The sequence below is a fragment of the Lolium perenne genome, chromosome 3, assembly GCF_019359855.2.
Source record: "Lolium perenne isolate Kyuss_39 chromosome 3, Kyuss_2.0, whole genome shotgun sequence".
NCBI lineage: Eukaryota > Viridiplantae > Streptophyta > Magnoliopsida > Poales > Poaceae > Lolium > Lolium perenne.
Genome location: NC_067246.2, coordinates 184,582,205 through 184,601,402, shown reverse-complemented (window position 1 = coordinate 184,601,402; position 19,198 = coordinate 184,582,205). Strand labels below are relative to the sequence as shown.

Genomic DNA, 19,198 nt, shown 5'->3' with positions numbered 1-19,198 from the left:
TGAACGCGCGGATTTTGAGGCCGCGGCCTTGCAGCTTAGCCAGTTGCTCAGCATTCTGCTGCTCAATAGTTTCCAGCAGCTCTCTAACACGCTCTTGCTGTTTTGCCAAAGCATCTCCGGAAAGCAATTCACATAGCTCTACTGCAGCTTTAGCAGCTTTTATAGTTTTATCCGGGCTACTGTACTTAGGTTTTTCCACGATGCTAACAGATGCAGAGGTACTTTTGCCGGCAAGAACTTCTTTGCGCAAATCCTGGTCTAGGTTGCGAGCTTTTAGCCGGTTCTCCGGTATCCTAGCAGCATGAGCGCTAATAGAAGCAAAGCCATGGGCAGCGTTATACTCACGTAGGGTTAGGTTCAGCTCGCGCTGCGCCCGGACGATGTCGGCGCCGTTTGCGAGAAGCTTCTGGCGTTGTGCCTCCAGCTCCGCCTGAGCCGCTGCCGGGTCGATGTTCTGCGCGATGGGCGTTGCCAGCACGTTCATCGCCGCTTGGAGTGGTGTTGCCGGTGGTGCGGAAGATGCTCCCGCAGCGCCAGCGTCGCGCTCCAGCGGTGGCTTGGCCACACGGGTCGAAGCCGCACGACCAGCACCTTCATCCACAGATTCTTTTCCTGCACCAACCACGCCTGTCATCATTACCTCGACGCTGCCGGCGGCGCGGCCAGCACAGAGCCACCTTGGCGGGTCCGGTGCCACCAGCACCGGCGAGAGGCGCTGGCGCACAGGGACGGTGCCGAAGTAGACTCGGTGGCTGCCGAACTCGATGGTGCGGCCGTTCTTGGGGAAGATGCCGCCGTTGGCGAAGCAGCCCGCGTTGTCGTTGATGAAGTCCATGTCGTAGATGCGCTGCACGAGCGCGGACACCGTACGCTCGCCGGCGACCTCGAGGATGCCCGCCCGAATGTGAACTCCTGCAAGCGCCACTTCATGCCCCACGGTGGGCGCCAACTGTCATCGTGGTGAACAGACAGATGCCATAGGATGGCTTAGATTGGGGCCGAATGGACGCTAGAGGATTCGGGGGAGGGTTTGCGACTAGATGGGATGAACTTCCGGATGCATTCCTCAAGAACACAACCAAAGGCCGGTATGCAAGAAGAGAGACAAGAGGAAGAACTCTTTGCTAGATCGCTTGCTTCATTGATCTCAACACGATTACAAGTGCTTGGATACAAGTTCTATCGTCTAATCTCCTTTGTGGACACGTGCCTGTATGAGGCAGTACCCCCTCTCCTTATATAGGGGAGAGGGTGGCTTACAGAACAAGAAACCCTAATGGCATCTTTGACTGGACAAACTACTTTACAAAGCTACTTTAATCATAGATGACGCCGAAGTCTTCTTTAATCAGGGACGCTGACGTCCTCCGGCTTCTTTCAGCGTCATCTCTCTCTTTGGTGCCAGGGCTCTGATTAAAGCCGCTTTGCTTAGCTCATCCTTGTCTTCTTGCTCTGAAGAGAATCTTTGACCAGTCCCGCCGACAGGCCCTTCTCTCCGGTATCTTCTTTACCGGGTTCCGGCATACCCCCTTGGGGATACCGGCTTAGCTTCACTTAGCCCATACTCTTACCTTTGTGCTCTGGTAAGAATATTAAACCGGTATCTCGATGTCTCAAACCATCCGGTTTGGCATGCCTTTGGCATACCGGGGGTCATTCCCCCAACACATCTTGTTAATAGGTTAGTTCCGGAAAATGCATCAAAACGATATAAAGTGTGAACAAAACATGTAGGTATTGTCATAAAACAAGCATGGAACATAAGAAATTATAGATACGTTGGAGACGTATCACTATGCTCATAGCTGATGTTTGTTTTATACATTGTTACATTCTAATGGTATGCTTTTTCCTAAGTAGTGGTTACATGCACCCATGGTTTTTGCATGCAGTGTGCTATGTATGTGGGAATGAAATGTAATAGTGTCCCCTGTTTTTCAATTTTAGTTTGTGCATCTGCAAAATCAAATGCTAAGTCTAGAGTTGGTCCTGCAAAAATTAATGTTTATCAGTTTTTCAGATGTCACACAACATGTAGCACATGGTACACAAACCATGATATAGTATCTGCATTCCTGCATGTAACATGATAGCTATACCATGATATGTTTGTGTTCATTACTGGCAGCTATAGCTGTGTAAGTGCATGTAACATACTAGATGTAGGTACTTAAAGATTTTCATGCTGTCATATTTTGCTAGATGTAGCAAGGGGAAACGGTTTTTTCTGTTTTTGCTAGGTGCATGTAACTGAATCTGGTCAGGATATTGCCTCCAGACCTCGATGTAGTATGTTACGTGAGAAATCTATACTTAATTTTTTTCTTCTGGCTGCTATAGGGGCATGTAAGGTAAGTATAGATTTTCTCATGTTACATGCAGTGTTTATAGCATCACATATTTTTAAAATTTATAGCTCTCACTCTCTACCATCCTTTTTTCTATGATGGAGTTTTTTGGTGAATGTAACATCATAAGGTGTAGGACACAAAATGGAACATGCAGCTTACCTATATGTTATATGCAATAAGAGATTTGAGCTAGCTTTTTTTCCTTCTGTATATTCAGATTAGTTGTTTTTTTGTTTTCCATTGTCTTATGGATATTCTTAGCTTTTAGTTTCTTTTTTTCATTTTTTCCCCAGTAAAACTAACTAATGTTCTTAGACAGAAAATAGAGCTATGGACAACAACGAAGAATCTAGGAACCCCATGGTTTCTCGTTTAGTTATGGATTACCTTAGTCTGCAGCCTGGCCCGGTAATTGGTGTCCTCTTGGTTTGTGTCTATTTCTCTTCATCACCTGAGGCAATTTTCCATGCACTCCACACAGTCAGAGCTTTGACTTCTGCTCCTATCAATTATGTCGTAAACAGCACACGGCATGCTCAACTGATTGTTAGGTGCACAAACCCAGTTGATGCACTAAACCTAGATTACACAAGGGGCACCTTCAAGTTTAATGACACGTTGATCAAATGCATCAACCTCGAAACCATCAGCATGTTACCTTATGATGAAGACGATGTTTACTCATGCACTATTGAGCATTTCCTTGCATGCCATGAAGGCAATTCTATTATGCACTACCCTAGAGGGTTTGGGACTCCAGTCGAAGACATGGACTTGCATTACTACCCCACGTTGTCCGCCACCACAATGGACATCCTTGGTGTACAAGAAGGCCCTTCAGATTCTCTACTCAGAGTGGAAATCAAGTATTTCGAACGCCCTAGGGATTTCCTGTATGCCATACGAGTTGCCAACCTCCCAAACCACAAGTTTGTTGTTGACCAAGATGGAACAATGTACATGAAGTATAGGACCACATTTGAAGCTCATTACACATCTATCCATCACTTCTACGTGGGTGGACACATGATGATCAAGTTCTATCGAGTAGCATATGATAACAAAAGGATTGCTGCCCTTGACGCGTCTTTCATGCCAATATATTTCAGGGCTTCAATCGATGATGCATGGGAACGTGTTGTCTAGTGCATCTAGGGGAGGAAATACCATCAGGCTGCACCGGGGGGAGAGGCTTCGAGTGATAGTTTTTTTTTTGGAATTTCATAACTAGATTTTTGGGAGGATGTTCCCAAATCTTGTTTGTCATATTCCCCCTGTTTTTTTTTACCTATGTTGCAATGTACTTTTGAACATGGAAATGTAATAAGTACTTTTTATTATGTCGAACCTTCAATCTCATTTTATATTAGTTCCTATGAACGACATTATGGTCTGTAATTTTTTTATATATATGTGGATTGTTTGATTCTTTTTAGAGAGGGTCTATAACTCTTTTCTGTAATGTATTCCATCTAAATTTCTATTACTCTGAAATAGAAGATTTCCTTTTATTAGGGGTCACTTTCTGGGGAAATGTCTTATGCAGGTTACATTTTCTAATAAATTGTAACTTCTTTTTTTATGCAGATTTTTTGTAATATGCTTCGGGGTCCACCATACGGGTGGTTGTTTCCGGAAAGCACGTGCCCCCACGGTGGGCCAAAAAAGGAAATTACACCTGGTCGGACTGACCTCGTTTTACCAGGAATGGAGGTCGACCTCGATGTAGCAGAGCCCAACATGTATTGCTGCTCCAAAAGAGAGAGGGAGAAGTAAGTTGTCGTTGCGTCTGCCGAATGCAAAGCAGTGTCTTATCACATGCATAGAGTGGCCTCCGTGTATGGGTTGGGTACTAACGGGCTGGCCCAGATATCCATCGAGAGCTTGCGTAATTATAGTATTAACAGTAGATGCCCTAGTTAGCGGCACGTCGGACGCACCACGTCTAACTACCCACGATTTCTTCTTCAAGTCAACGCCGCCTTCCATCGCCGTCTGAGAAGATAGGAGTCCTTTCGTCGGCGGAGCCTACAGCTCAATCTAACGACGGCAACATCCGTGTTCCAGTCTTCCAGGTGCGCGCGTTTGAAATCTCTTCTATCATCGATCCTTTCGCCCACTTGATCTAGAGGGCGCTTGATCTAAACCTTCATTCTTTGCCGGACGTGTAAGTTTTAGGTTTACATTTACGCTGTAGATGGTTAGGAGATTTTCTATGTCGGCAATAATTGTTGTTTGTATATGTTATTTGCAGAATGGATGAATTAGATGGCCCGGTCTATTATGACTACACATTGTGGACGGATCTCGTAGCCACTTTTTCAGGACCTCAATGTGCGAGGTTTAGCTCTACTAGTTTGCGGACGATGTTGCAACTGCCAGCCTTCGGCACGCGCACTAATTTGATTAGATTTATGATTGAGCTATATGATCCTAAAACTAAGACATTCGTCGTACAAGACAAGGCAGGAGCGATAGCTGCAACCTCTATAGACATAGAATGCATTTATGGTCTACGTAATGAAGGTTATTCCGCTTTTGAAATAATTGATCAAGAATGTCTAATAAGTAGAACGAAAATACCGGCTAGTTATCTCAGCAAGTCTAGTGGAAATCTAGTTATTTCCAACTTGATTGCTGACATACAGAGTGAGAAAGCTTCCGATGATGACTTTGTGCGGAAAGCAGTGCTTGTGCTAATTGGCACGGTTCTGGCGCCATCTGGCCCAAAAACAGTCGATAGAGATCACTACTGTTTAGTGGAGGATGTTCCTAGAATATTTAAAATTAACTGGAATCACTTCACATTGCGTTACCTCCTTGATAATTTGTCTGCTTACACAAGATCAGCAGCAAAAGGTAGGGGATGGCCGGTTGGAAATCTTTGTCTCACTCAGGTATGCAAACATGATCAGCACTATATTTGATGTATGTGACAATTTGAAACTTATTTCATTTAAAATGTGTTGTTTGTAGCTACTATACTGGGAAAAGGTGGTAGTCGTGGATGATCCTACGTATATTCCACACAAGTCTATTCGGCCACTAATGAAAAACTGGACTGAAGCGGAAGCGGAAAGGAGGTCGCAGTACGACTATGCAAATGGTCGTGGGAGAGGCAAAGTGAAGGTTTTGTTTTTTATCACTACTTCTAGCTACATTATATCATAGTCGACGTTGTGTTGTTATATTAATTTATGCCATTCTAATTTGACATGCAGATTATTAATGATCTTACACCTCAAGCCAATGCCAGTGCGGAAACAAAGCAAAACACATCGCAGAATGGTGAACAGTCACGTTCGACACGTTCGAGACAGAGGCGTAGTAACAAGGACATACTATTGGAAAGTTTGAAGAAGGAACTGACGGATCACATTGACACACAATTAGCACTTGTACCAAAGAGATGTGCAGAGGTGAGGAGCCATACATTTTACGAACACGAAAGTATTACATTATCAGTAATGAATAATTATGGTACTACTTGTTTTGCAGGAAGTTCTAAAAATGCTAAATAAGAATGGTGTCATGTACAAACCGGTTGAAGGATCAGAGTCAGATAAAGGAGGAGATGAGGAAGAAGACACTTCTATTCACATCGATGATTCGTCTAAGAAAGAATTCATGTACAAGAACAGTTCTGACGAGTTAGATGCTTTAATTAGCAATTTAACAAAGAATTCTGGTAAGTTTGTCACACCTCCTAAGCATAATGGGGTGCCGGAGGCCGGAGATAATGTGTACGTCACACCAGGAAACCTTCGTAACACGGAGGGTACACAAGATAATCCTTTTATCTTAAATGATGCCACAAAACCGGCATCATCCTTGGATATACCGGATGATATTTTCGCAAGATCTACCACCAAGGTGAATGCTGGACATAAGGATGACCTACATGACGGTGAAGATGAAGTTATGAGTACTGATCATAGTGTTCAAACAATGGGACGAGAGGCTAGTAGGAAGAAGGGCAATACAGCAAAGTTTGCAAATAGTAATGGTAGAAGGAGAAACGCAGGGGCGGTACAAGTTGGAGGGAAAAGGAAACGGACGACGAATCAAAAATATGGATCACCATATGTGGTCGCGAAACCTAGAGCAAAACGTCAAAGCCGTGTAAAGAAAGGTAACACCATTTATTCGTTATTTCTTTGTTGGCAAATAAATGATGCTGCAACCTATAACACATATGTTATTACTATTTTGTGCATCAGGGTTGTTTGCAGAATATGAAGATGGGGTATCTTCGGCAGTACCAACACAGCAGGAAATAGAAGTTGCCGCTTTATATGTTAAAACAATATCCAAGATACCAAAACAAGCATCTAAAGGAGTGTACAAGAATGAATTTGGCGCCAGCTTGTCTTCAGCAAAGCTTAATGTCGTTCTTGCGCATGAATGGCTATCTGATGATGTAAGTCTTCAAAACCAAAAGTTTGTGTTATACTCGTAATTAAACTATCTGAATTTGAAATTATTGTTGTTGTTTTTAGATTATTGATGCTGCTATTGGGTATCTGTCTCTCCGTGTTGGGTCTGATCGAATGTTATGTCCAGTGTGGAGGACAAACTATCTCCTTGAACAAGCAGAAAAACAATACAGAAAAAATACAATATTAAAAATATAGATGAGGTAGTTACAAGACCAGGAGCCATAGGTAGGGTTATGGATGAATATTTCAAGCGTGAGAAGGTAACAACAGTTTCTTTCAATGTTTCATGCCAAATTAGAATAAAACAATATGATAATTGACAAAGTTTTTTCCTTCTCTTGTAGACATTTTTCGCACTAAACATACGGAAAACTCATTACGTAACTGTTGTCATGCATACAAAGAAGAAGGAATTCCAGGTCCTTGATCCTCTGTTTGTTTTAGGGTGACAAAATCAGTTGTGGAAGACTTGGTATTACACTCTCTACATACATGTCTTTGTGTACTTTCTCATGTCTGTGCAGTAATATATTTGTTGTTCTGTAGATTGGGCAAATTTCACAGGACATACAAGAAGCAAACAATACTTGTGACATAGAATATCCTGATGTCGATGAATGGCCTATTAAAAGCTATGATATCCCTAAGCAAACCGATACGTAAGTACCTATATTACATTACACATAAGAAAATCAGTTTTGTATATGCGGACACTTTTAAATTTTGTCACATTATATACCAGCAATTCATGCGGATTATGGGTATTGCAATGTATGGAGCACTGGGACGAAGATCAGATGACTTGCCCGGTTTCTCAGGTTGGCTATACTATGTTCCATGCACTCGGTTAATTTTAACAATATTAACAAGCCATGTGTATAACACCTTATAATGTTTTGGCAGACCAGAGTTGATGAATCGAGAGAAAGTACAGTTGCAAACATTATTTTTTCACCTAACAACATTCTTGACAGGGTGAAAAACAAAATAAGATTGCTAGCAAAGACCTAGAAAATATAAATTTGATAGTGTGACTGTTCGGTTGACACATGGAATATTGAATTTGTAATTGTCTTTGGTTGTAAACAATATTTATTCGGTTATGATTATCTATTTGTAAAAATGATTTTATTTCCCATTGTCGAAAGTATGCAATTATTTTATGTTTGTACATGCATGCTATGATGTACATAAGGAAATGCCTACTTCACAATATATAATGTCTTTTGCCATTTTTACAAAAGAACACCAGAGAATTAACAACATCAGTACAAAATAAAAGAATCAGTACGTAGCAAACATTAACAACTCCATCGAATACAAAGCTATTTTCGTCCCATTCATAATTAAGGAAATTTACTGCCCTTTAGATAACTATGAAAGAACTACCCTTCCTGCTGCGGCACATTCCTGCACATGTTCACAGACATAAAATTACACAACAAATCATAGGAATCTTTTAAAATATATGAAACAAAATGGCAGAAAAACTTACTTCGGATGAAATATGCATATTGGGTTTCTTCTGTTATGCCCTTCTTCTTGGCATGCCCCGCACACCTGCACCCTGCGTTCCTTGTGTCCTAGTGGTCTTCCATTTTTAGTCATCGGAGATTTCTGCGCTTCTTGCCTAGGTGCACCCTTAGTGGACACTTTCAAAGGATCACCAATAACAATATCGCATGGTCCACTAGCATCTTCATTTTCATGCACCGACCTGAGGGGACCATATGCTTTACCTTTAGCATACCCCTCTCTTCTAGAAATTATGCCATCAATGGTACTGTTCAGCAGATCATATTCTTCTGAATTGTTTAATGCAATATGCATAGCCTGTGATACCTTAATATTCATCCTGCTGTATTTCATCTGCTCCTCTGCCCCAGACCAACCCCACCCAAACATGTCACTGGTGCGTCTAGCTGGCAACCCTAACCTAGCATTTTTTGTGAATCGTCGTAGAGCACAACATTGTGGAATTTTAGTAAATTTCAAGAAATGCAGCACATGCAGAATGTGCTTGCAAGGGATCCCCTTTCGAATCATCCTTTGACAGCTGCACCTTATAATTTCTGCCTCCTTGGGTCTATATTCCACGTAGAACCTGGTCCTTACATGATTCCTCCATGCCACAATGAAGATGTTTGAGTCTCCTGCCTGCATTTTTCCGAAGATCTCTATGCCGCCAATCTTTGAAAGCTCACCTTGAATAATATAGAACACAGCAGGAGTGAAGATTTTTGCAGCAGGAACCTCTAGTTCTCTGGCACTGGTGTAGTCTGTGAAGCCGTGCAGTCGTCGTGGGCTTCGTTCTCACGGAGACGGATAATTGCGTTGTCGTAGTGCATAATCATATCAACAATTGTCATTTCCCCATCTAGGTGCAGGTGTAGACAAGAGTTTAAACTTTCACTCCGCTGGTTACTTTTCATACCCAGCCAGAATCCTTCAGAGAGATACGTTACAGCCCAAAGTTTGCTCTTGTTGTACATCCTCTTCATCCATGTTCTGGTTTTTGGGGATTGCCATTTTCTGTAAAATGCATGTCATCGCTCCTCAAATACTTGCTCTGAGGTGGTGTCATACAGAAGAGTCATGAACTCGTTCAGTGACTTGTTAGGTAGATGCATCTCCATATTTTTTTCAATGTGGAAGCTGCAGATGCGATGCGACACACCAGAAAATACTTCACCGATTGCGCCGATCATTGCGGCATCTGCATCCGTGATTACTGCCTTTGGCTTCTGTTGACACATCGCTTTGAGAAAAGTCTTTAGAAGCCAAACATATGTTTGTTCATTCTCGCTTGAAAGGATGGCACACCCAAAAACCGTTGTCCTACGGTGGTTGTTCAAGCCCACAAAAGGAACAAATGGCATCTTAAATTTATTCATCTTGTATGTGACACCAGCACATCTCCGTAGTCCTGGTAATCCCTACGTGACTGGGAATCACACCAGAACATGTGCTTCAGACGGCCTTTGTCATCAACGTCATATTCATAGAAAAATTCAGGGTCCCTCTTTTTCCTCTTTGCCATAATGCTGATGGCTGTGGTAGCGTCACCGTCGAAAAGCAGCCTCCTCCTCTCCCTAGAGCACATGTTGTACAAATCCTTTCTTGTGAGTCCAACACCGGCAAATGAACCGGAGCCTGCAATGAATTTCCTCATAATGAGGTGCTTCCTGACCCCCATGGATCCCAGTGATAATATCTCAGATCTCTGCGCGTCGTTGATCGTCCTATGGGACCGAAGAAACGGAGTCTGACATGGTTCAGCTGGGTCATGGTTATGTTTGTCTCGAAAATCTTCAACAACCCAGAAACCAGTTCTTCCATCAAACTTCACCACCAAACGTGCCTTGCAGCCGCAGCGAGACTCAGGTCTGAGCCTATATACGCGGCCTTCCGTGGTCAGTTGCTTTTTGGGACGTCTGCCTTCTCTGGAACACACAAAACACCTTAGCCGAATTACTCCATCATCAAACCGCTTAACCTGGTCCAGCCGGACGCTGAACCCATAATCTTTAGCATATCTGTTGTAGAAAGAAAATGCTGCTGCTTCAGAAATAAAAGTCATCTCTTTTATCATCCAGTATAAATCCCGATTATTATCAGGATATTCATTGCCATTGCTACCTTTCTGTGTTTTCTCAGGCTGACTAGCGCTTGGCGTCGCCTGCAAGTATAAAATGTAGGCATTAATAAAAACTATAAATTTATGTGTTCCAGCTATATGAGACTGATAAAAAAGAGATAACAACCTGGCTCATGTCAACAGAATCCTCAGGAACTGATGCACCTTCCACATCATCAGTATGGCCCGTGTCCAAGTCAGATTCACCGTAATAGTCGTACTCAAGCTGCGTGTCAAATTGTGCCTGAAATTTATTAATGCATCGCGAAATTTAGTAACCGTAAATTTTACAGTTGTCATCATTTCATGCATCATTTTATGTCATTTTATGAGTCACTACACATACCTCACTAGTATTTAGACTGTCTGTGTGTTCACCATGGTTCTCATCATTTTGATCGTCTGTGTGTTCACCATGGTTGTCATCATTATCAAATTCATCGTACGCAATCTGCATAAATTATGACAGGAGGAACCATATATTATTTGATGATGCTGGACTGCTGGTAATCGAAATGAAAAATAGTGCACCAAGAATATATAGTAATGTGGCTCACATCAAACTCGTCTTCGCTCCAGCCGGCTTCGTGCTGCAAATTTTCCTCCATTTCAGAGTCATCGAAATTATAGCCGACGTACTCGTTTTGTTCCTCAATCATACCAGATATAGAGTTCTCCATATTCTGTAGTATTGGACCATAATTAGAATTGAAAAACTGGCAGAATTGCGTCCTCTTACTATGCTAGAAGATGAAGTCATGGGTACCTCTAATTTTAAACCCTAGCGGGAAAGATGCCGAGCCGGTGGCGCGCCTTTCCAAGGTTGTCGATCTGCGGGGGGGGGGGGGGGGGGAGGGGGCGTCGAGATGCGAAACAACCACCGGCGGCGACGGACGTGCCGGCAACAACTGCTTGCGTTTTACCGAGCGACGGCGTGGAACAGCTCGATCAGATCTTCAGGGCCGATGAAAACGATGCATGCAATGGGAGTTAATCACGGTTATTAGCTTAGCACGTGGGACCCACCCACGTGGGGTCATCCGTATAGATACGCCTAGGCCCTGTATACCCATACGAGCCTTGTACTGGGCTTGGATATGGGTTTCGGCGGGCAGCACAAAAAAAACAAATTCGGGACCACCGTACCCCTTCGGCGATGAGTCGCGACTTTGCACAAGGTGCGCACCGAAGCACACCTCCTGGCTTTTTCCCTTGTTTTGAGGCAACCATATTCAGACGCGTGGCCCAATCGGTGGAGAGGCTAGCGAGCCAACGCCCAGCCTGTGCGTGTCGGGTGGCTGTCGTGGATAGCTTCAAAGAGCCTCATAGGGGTGCAACAATTATACCTTTAGATTCCAAACTAGGTGGACAGACGAGCTTCGCCTCGCCGCCTGCATCCTGTCAGCACAACAAGGTGACCAGGTGGTTGATTTGCAAGGGTTTTCTCACCAACGATGCTGCAGTGTCAAAATTATTTGATGGTTTTTCTTAGTTTTATAAGTACATATGAACAGGTTTCCAGTACAAATAAGATTTTCGTCCTCTCCAACCTTCAGGCGGGTGCTGGTTTCGTTTTAGTTGCCTAGCAAAATACCACAAAACAGACTCTCATGGTCAATCCTACACTGGGCGTCGTGGCAAATCTTCGCAAACCCTAGGAAGAAAATTTTCACACAGGTAGTTGTAGTTGCAACTCATCATACATAGTATGTAACGGTGCAATATAGTATGATTAAGTAATCGAATAAAGAATGCAGAGTGATCCCCAACCCGAGCAGACAAACCAATTTGAATGCTTTGTGCATCTAAATCAATACAACATGTAGATGGTGGCATGTAGAACAGTAGAAGATAAGGAACACATGTGTCAACATAAGCTAAAAAAAGGCATTTGATTAGTATTATTCTATCAGAGTTCCAAAATACAAAAATAATTTGAATGGTGCGTGTTATTGACTCAGTGACTCATACACAACCTCCAGTTACTAACAACAAACAAACACCATGTGATTATCATACATGCAGCTCAAGTTGTCAATCCAAATATGGAATAAAGATCTAGTTAGCCAAGTTATGTAAAAGGAAAAATATATATACTTTGTTGCTTATATGCTGAAGGTAGCAACATTATTACAGGACCTTACAATAACAAATCCAATTTCGAGGATCACCGAAGAGCTTGATTCGAGAGCTGGGACCAACTCCAGAGAAAAATGAAGATGCAAGTATGAAACAATTACTTCCCAAAGATCAACCTTTAGTCAGGACCTGAAACCACAACCTAAGAGATTCCTACCTCAAAACTGAATATAGTTGATAATTTGTATACATAGGATCGCTAGATGTGGATAGACATCTCCTCCTTCCAAATCTCCTAATCTGAAACTGTTCAACATATATAAGTTTTTTTATAATAATCTCCATAAGTGTGAGAAAAGACTTGGACCATCACTTCATGTTATGTAAGGTGCTGCGCCTGTTTATTTATTCCGAGTAAATCAATCTAGTATGTACGTGTTGGTCCTCAGAATAAGTGATTTGCACTCTGAAAAAATGAATGAAAAATTTATTGTTGAATATTCTTAATAAGTCTGAAGAATAAATTCCACTCTATTTATTGAAGGCAGCCTACTAAGTGGCAGCCCATGAAGCATCCATTAATCAGCATCATGGTTATGAAAGCTTTTTTGGAAAAGATACAACAGTAAGAAACCAGGGGACTTACCATTTAGTTTGACTTAGCAAAATGAACCAACAATATTAGATAGAAGGCAACAACCGCGATCCTCTTTCAAACTTCTTGCCCAGGTACACAACAACAGCATGTAATAAGAACGGATACTGTAATTGTTCTAAAACATTATATGGCGCTAGATGTCTAGGAAGTTTGTACAAAGCAGAGTATATAACACACGTGAAGCTTTTAGCTACCTAGTCTATCAGGCCTGTTGTAAGGAAAACATACTAAAATCAAAGCCACCACATTGCTCGGAGTGCAGCTATAGTAGAATTGAAACTACTCCACGACCACCATGCACTTTCAGCATTTTGTCACTACTCTTCATAGGAAAACGATAGTCTCAACTGTAGGTGCACCACTATCATGTCCAGCAGAACAGATATAATCAGTTTAAACTCTGATTGCGCAAGTTAGAAATATAATTATTAGGTATGCAAATTCAAGTAACCATTGGTAGCAATGAATGATGGTTTCTCTGCAACAATCTTTAAATCTCAGTGCCCAGCTCACAATTTTCTACCATTAGGATTCTTGATCTATAACAGAACATACCTCATGCATCCTAGGGATCCAAGTAACTAAACAACTTGTGACTTACCCAATTTAACCCATTCATATATCTCTAAAGAACAGGACCTCCTCATCTGCATCTTGATGAAGAAAAAAAAACTAATTTAAGATTAAGATCAATGAGATCCCTCTGAAAGCATACATATTGTACAATACGTGCTGTGAATTGCAGTTCAAATAATTCGGCCACCTCGATGCAGTAGGGCTATAAACATGAATACTCTTACCATTATTGATTTACAAATAAAATCTGAAAGAGTTACTGAATTCAGCATTTTAGGAAAATCCTTGTAAGATGGCCTCTCACTACATCTAAAATTAACTTCAGTTGATAAACCTAAAGACGGTCTTCTTAAGTGATGGAACTATTGCATGATAAAGCATAGCTGCTCCAAATAGAATGACTGAGCCAATTAAGCTATCCCAGTCGTTTATTTGTCAACTTGATTCTTGTGAAAGCATGACCCTCCACGTTCTCAAATATAAACTAATCGCAGTAAACTAAAGATAAAATACTTGAATACAAAAGATGGTAGCCTAGGAATGAGACAAAAAATAGGTTCTCCTAATTGTTTATCAGTAACATCTAATATCTGAATTGGCTTGCCTCCAATGGAAAGCATGGCTCTCCCTGTTCTCAAATATCAACTAATCATAAAGAGTGAATTATCACATACCCAGAAATGCACAATCACTTGGTGCTCCTATTGCTAGCAAACATCCAGTTCAAAGTTGTGTCTGAACAGCCACACTATTTAAGAATTCTAAGCTCAAGCATATCTTCTAAGATCAAACAATCATCCTTACTAAGCTAAATAAAATTAGTAGCAACCCCACATGAATACATCGCACAAAACGGGATATCTTCATCCAATCGAGAGAATGACATTTACCTTTTGGGCGACCTGGCCAGGCCACATGCCATTGAAGAGAAGGCATCAGTGTGATTTTATCATTGCCAATGTTCTGCTGCTGTAAAAGCATAGGGCGGTCATGCAGAACTGGACCATGAGGAAGATGTCTTAGCGGAACATTAATCATCTCGAGGAATTCGCCGCAGGAGAGGATGGACGGATGGAGCAGCCGCCTCTCCACAGTGGTGGAGCCGCCCTGCAGCTTGCGCCGAGCCCAACTGGTCACTGTTCCCTAGTCGGTGCGCTGGGGACGGCTCCGTCCATGGCGGGCTGTAGGTGCGGGAATCGGCTGGGAACCGGTGTGGGAATCGGCCTAGGGAAGCATAGAAATGCCACATCTGCAATGTTTCCCACACACAATAAATATTCTATTTTGAACTCATAACAGAACAAAGAAGTTATGCCTGAATGATAGATTATCCCTTCTGCAGATATGATATAGCCATTAACAAACCAACTTACACATTCTGAAGCCCTCTATTTTAATAGAAAATTCAATTTCAGCTCAATTATTTTATACAATAATCAAATGTGGAAAAGAGCATGAAGATATTTTGATTAACCATGAAGTAACAATTAGACAACTGACAAACCATTTGAGATCCCACACGAAGGACACAAAATAAATCGTCTGATTTTTGTACATTCAGTAGACCTTGGAAAATGCAAAATCATTTTCAGTATATATCAACTGGCTTCACAAATGGATGGTTAGTTATTATCAACTAACCCGAACAACAAAGCAAACCAGATATTTGATTTGGAACAGTATGATCAGCTGTATATTCCCATCAATTGCCCAATCTTTTTTGTAACATTAATGAACACAAAATGATCTCGTGAATCTACTATAGTAAGGACTCGAAAGGCCCAAGTGGGAGGAAAAGAAATAAGAAATTGCCAATTATAGAGATTATGTTACCACAACCAGACATAACATTTGGTTGAAATGCCAAGAGAACTCACAGTAGCCACCAAGGATTTTGGGTGAAAGCGTGACTGCTACTGGGACTTCAAGACAAACATTGCAGCGGGGCACTGCATGTGGAGAAACTCAAGGGGAGTCAGGTCTGCTAGCTGGAGAGTTGAGGAGGGGCGCCGATAGTCTGAAGGTTGGCCTCCCCGTGAGCGGCGCTGACAGTCTGAAGATTGTCGTCCGAGCGCCATCTCGACGTGGTTCTTCGTCTACAGGGAACAGGTTGGTCAGAAACTGCAGCACCCATGCCCTAGTCCCCCCCCCCCCCCCCCACCCCACCCCCCAAAGTCTTCATCCTTTACATGCATGGTGTGTACATATATGCTTTAGTTAAGATGTAGCTCATTTGAACCAGAAACAATAACTTGGTAGAAAACTTTTAGAAAAAATACAGGAAAGCTAACTAAAAGAAAAGGAAGTTTCATAAACCTTGGACCAGAAATACACAACCTTGCCGACAAATATATATTCTCACATACACCACAATATGGTTTTCTCCATCTCTGAGCCGATCATATCAGGAATCAAATAACAAATCTATGTACTATTTACGCGACATATTATAACAATTTTGACCTCAATAATTACTTGCATTTGGGGGAAATAGATATGGCTAAAATCTGGAAGAAATTACTTGAACTTAATCAGGCATATGAGGAACCAATTAATTCTGAACCCATAAAGAAACCGGCAAGGTAGCAAATGTCAGTGCGAGGGGCAGCTAGAATACCAATTCTTGAATGATCCCTAATCACCAAGAACCTTGACCACACATATTGTGTGAAATTGGGAAGCACAAATCAGACGGTATACCTCAGTGGGCATCTGGAATCAAGCTGTACCAGATGTCATCAGCATGGTGGAGGCGCGGTCTTCCTCTCTTCCGCTGCTGCTGGGCATCCTCCCCGGCGGCATGGTCGCCGTCCCTTCCGACGCCGGCGATTATCCGCCCTGCTGACCGTCCGGCCTGCTCCCTCGGTCCCTCTCCGCTGCAGCGGCGCAGGGTATCTTCCTGTCCTCCAAGATGGCGGAATCCCCTTCCTCCACGGCGGCGGCACGGGGAGAGGCCACGCTGCAACCGTCGGTTCTTCCTCTGCACGGTGCCATCTTAGGCCCATGACCCCCCCGCCTGGAGCAGCACTTTCCCAACCCATGTGTGTAGTGGTCGACTTGAGGCCGAGGGAGTCAACAAAAGGACGCGCGGCTGCGCAGGCTGGCGGCCGGAGATAGGCGGCGGCCAGAAACCCTAGGCCGGAGCTTTGAGAGAAGATGCGAGTGCGATGAATCGGGAGAGACACCGAGACCGGGGGGTGGACACGGGGTTTGAGGGTCAAAGCTTCCACCGGCCACATTGATCAGCATAGGCCCACAGGCCACAGCCAGACCCCACTCGCAGCAAGAGTCCATGCACGGACCGTCAAAGCGCTGAGAATCCACCGATCACAACAGCCTTAATTTATTTAGAGTAGTAATTTTTTCCAGAACCCTACCCTAGCCAGCAATCCCACGATCTACTCGACGCCGCCATCCCTCTCGTCTTCCCTCCTCTCTTCGTCAAGCGTCAAGCGTGCGGCGGCGATGGCATCTAGACTTCTACAGATCGCAAATAAGGCATGTCGCGCATCTCGCGCCGCTGCTGTAGCTGCGTCTCGTGCCGCTTCGCTGGCCTCCCGCTCAGCGCGTGCGGCTGCCGCAGACGCCGCCCGCATATCAGCTGCCCTCGACCCCGAGAGCTGCCGCCAAAGGAAGCCCCGTGACGAAGCTCCCGGCTTTTCCTACGATGATTACGTTCGCAACACCGCATTCGAGCAATGGCCAGGTAAACCAATCATCTTTTTTTTTACATCTTATAAATTCTTTGTGCTTATGCAATTCTCTCTGTGTCTCATATTATATGTAGATGATTCCAAGATGCCGACGGAAAAGGATCTTGAGTCGGATGAAGCCATATGGGCTTTATATGAGCGCTGGTGCAAGGCTCATAACAAGAAACGTGACCAGTCCGACATGGCTCGCCGGTTCAAGATATTCAGAATTTTCGCAAAGAGTGTGCACACACACAACACTTGTCTTCCTTTAGATCCAAAGAAAGCAGCCACTTACATTCGGAAAAGACAAAAGGCCAAATTGCTTATTTTAAAAGGCCAAGACGTCTCAGACATCGAAGAATGCTATCTGCCAATGGTATTAGGTCCATACGCCGATGGCGGAGAACCTTTTACTGAAAGCGATGAGCGTATGTTGAAGGAAATTGAAGAGAGGGAAGCTGTCCAAGATGTTACCGCACACTAGTTTACTTAGGAAAACCTGGGACTTTCACTGTAATAAGTTATGCTTTGCTGTTCCATTTGTAATGAGTTATATATATCCTGTTAAGTACAGCATAGATGTCGGCTGTTCGCTGAAAATCAATGGTTCCTACTAGTTGTCATTAGTTCCATCTTTTATTAACCTCCTCGATATTAATTTATCCCAAAGATACAAATCAGCAAATTCAAATCCACGCATGAAAGGAGGCAAGCTGTGCATAACCTATGAAGCAAAGCAAATACTCCGTCCGGCTCGGTTCACAGGACGTTTTCTCATTGGATGCTAAAATCTCTCTCAACCGCTTCATGCATTTAACTAGGAGAAGTAACACCTCTAATTACCCAAAATCTAATTTAACTAGGAGAAGTAACACCTCTAATTACCCAAAATCTAAGGGAGTGTCCAATGAACAGCTGACTGTTTTACAATTCGACAACAGGCAGATTTCTATAGCCAGTTAAAATATGAAAGCTTAAATAATGAGAAAGTAATGAAAATTGTCTGTTTTTCATTTACTAAACATCGCATCCTCGGCCAACAAAAATTGAGTAGGTAAAAGCCCAGAAACACGTTACACGTGCTTTAGTGGTTGTGCTTGGCTGAGTTTGGCTTGGTCCAATGCAACAAAAAAAAAGGGAAAGGCGGGACAATGTTGAGTAACAGGAAAAGAAACTGAAAGCTGGTCTTCTCCAGAAACACAACATGCCGCGTTGGCTGATCGGTGGTTTGATGGTACTGGACAGATCCAAAAAAAGATAGAAACGTGAAGGGAAACAAGTTCCAGATCAAGAAGATCGCACAATCAGTGGGGTAACAAAGATCGAACCCTGGGCTGTCGTTCCAGTACAGAGGTGAAGCAAAAAAACAACAACAAAATCCACCTGCAGATGGACCTAACCTGCTGGACGTAGAAGTGAGTCCGCATAGCCAAATAATTCTCCTTTCAAAAACCCTACAATCGACATACTTGCAACATCAATTGGAAACAATGAAGTAACTAACATGTAGAGAAAACCTGGTAAACCTAGTGTTTCTCTATAAATTGCATTGGGACTGCAGTCCTCAATAGTGGGGAAACAAAGAAGGATCAGAAGGAGAATGTATAAGAATGAGCAGAAAAATCAAACATAAAGATCATCCAGAAATGCTATTTCACAAAAAATAGACCATCTAGCATTAACAGACTTGCATTCAAATTTAATCCATTGAGTTCACATTGCATTGAACCCAGAATACTACAAGTTCAATTCAAAAGCTAGAA

The 19,198-nt window shown here is 42.8% G+C and overlaps 2 protein-coding genes and 2 long non-coding RNA genes across 4 annotated transcripts; 2 read left to right on the top strand and 2 right to left on the bottom strand.

The window, feature by feature from the left end:
• Nucleotides 1–4,058: 4,058 nt before the first annotated feature.
• Nucleotides 4,059–7,801, top strand: LOC139838060 (uncharacterized). Its single transcript, XM_071827413.1, has 11 exons — nt 4,059–4,123; nt 4,606–4,660; nt 5,000–5,248; nt 5,328–5,480; nt 5,573–5,770; nt 5,850–6,129; nt 6,572–6,771; nt 6,851–6,913; nt 7,337–7,449; nt 7,533–7,608; nt 7,694–7,801. The coding sequence occupies exons 1-11, from the start codon at nt 4,059–4,061 to the stop codon at nt 7,799–7,801; spliced, it is 1,560 nt and encodes a 519-aa protein (XP_071683514.1).
• Nucleotides 7,802–9,680: 1,879 nt separating this feature from the next.
• On the bottom strand, nt 9,681–10,912 carry LOC127339709 (protein FAR1-RELATED SEQUENCE 5-like). Its single transcript, XM_051365527.1, has 3 exons — nt 10,774–10,912; nt 10,555–10,671; nt 9,681–10,469 (listed from the first exon to the last, which is right to left on the bottom strand). The coding sequence occupies exons 1-3, from the start codon at nt 10,882–10,884 to the stop codon at nt 9,681–9,683; spliced, it is 1,017 nt and encodes a 338-aa protein (XP_051221487.1). The 5' UTR covers nt 10,885–10,912.
• Nucleotides 10,913–12,498: 1,586 nt separating this feature from the next.
• LOC127342823 (uncharacterized) lies at nt 12,499–16,937 on the bottom strand. The gene is made up of 3 exons (XR_007876901.2): nt 16,441–16,937; nt 14,631–14,989; nt 12,499–13,817 (listed from the first exon to the last, which is right to left on the bottom strand). It is a non-coding gene; the product is annotated as an uncharacterized lncRNA (long non-coding RNA).
• A 169-nt stretch (nt 16,938–17,106) lies between these two features.
• LOC127338450 (uncharacterized) lies at nt 17,107–17,972 on the top strand. Its single transcript, XR_011754164.1, has 2 exons — nt 17,107–17,446; nt 17,528–17,972. It is a non-coding gene; the product is annotated as an uncharacterized lncRNA (long non-coding RNA).
• Nucleotides 17,973–19,198: the final 1,226 nt, after the last annotated feature.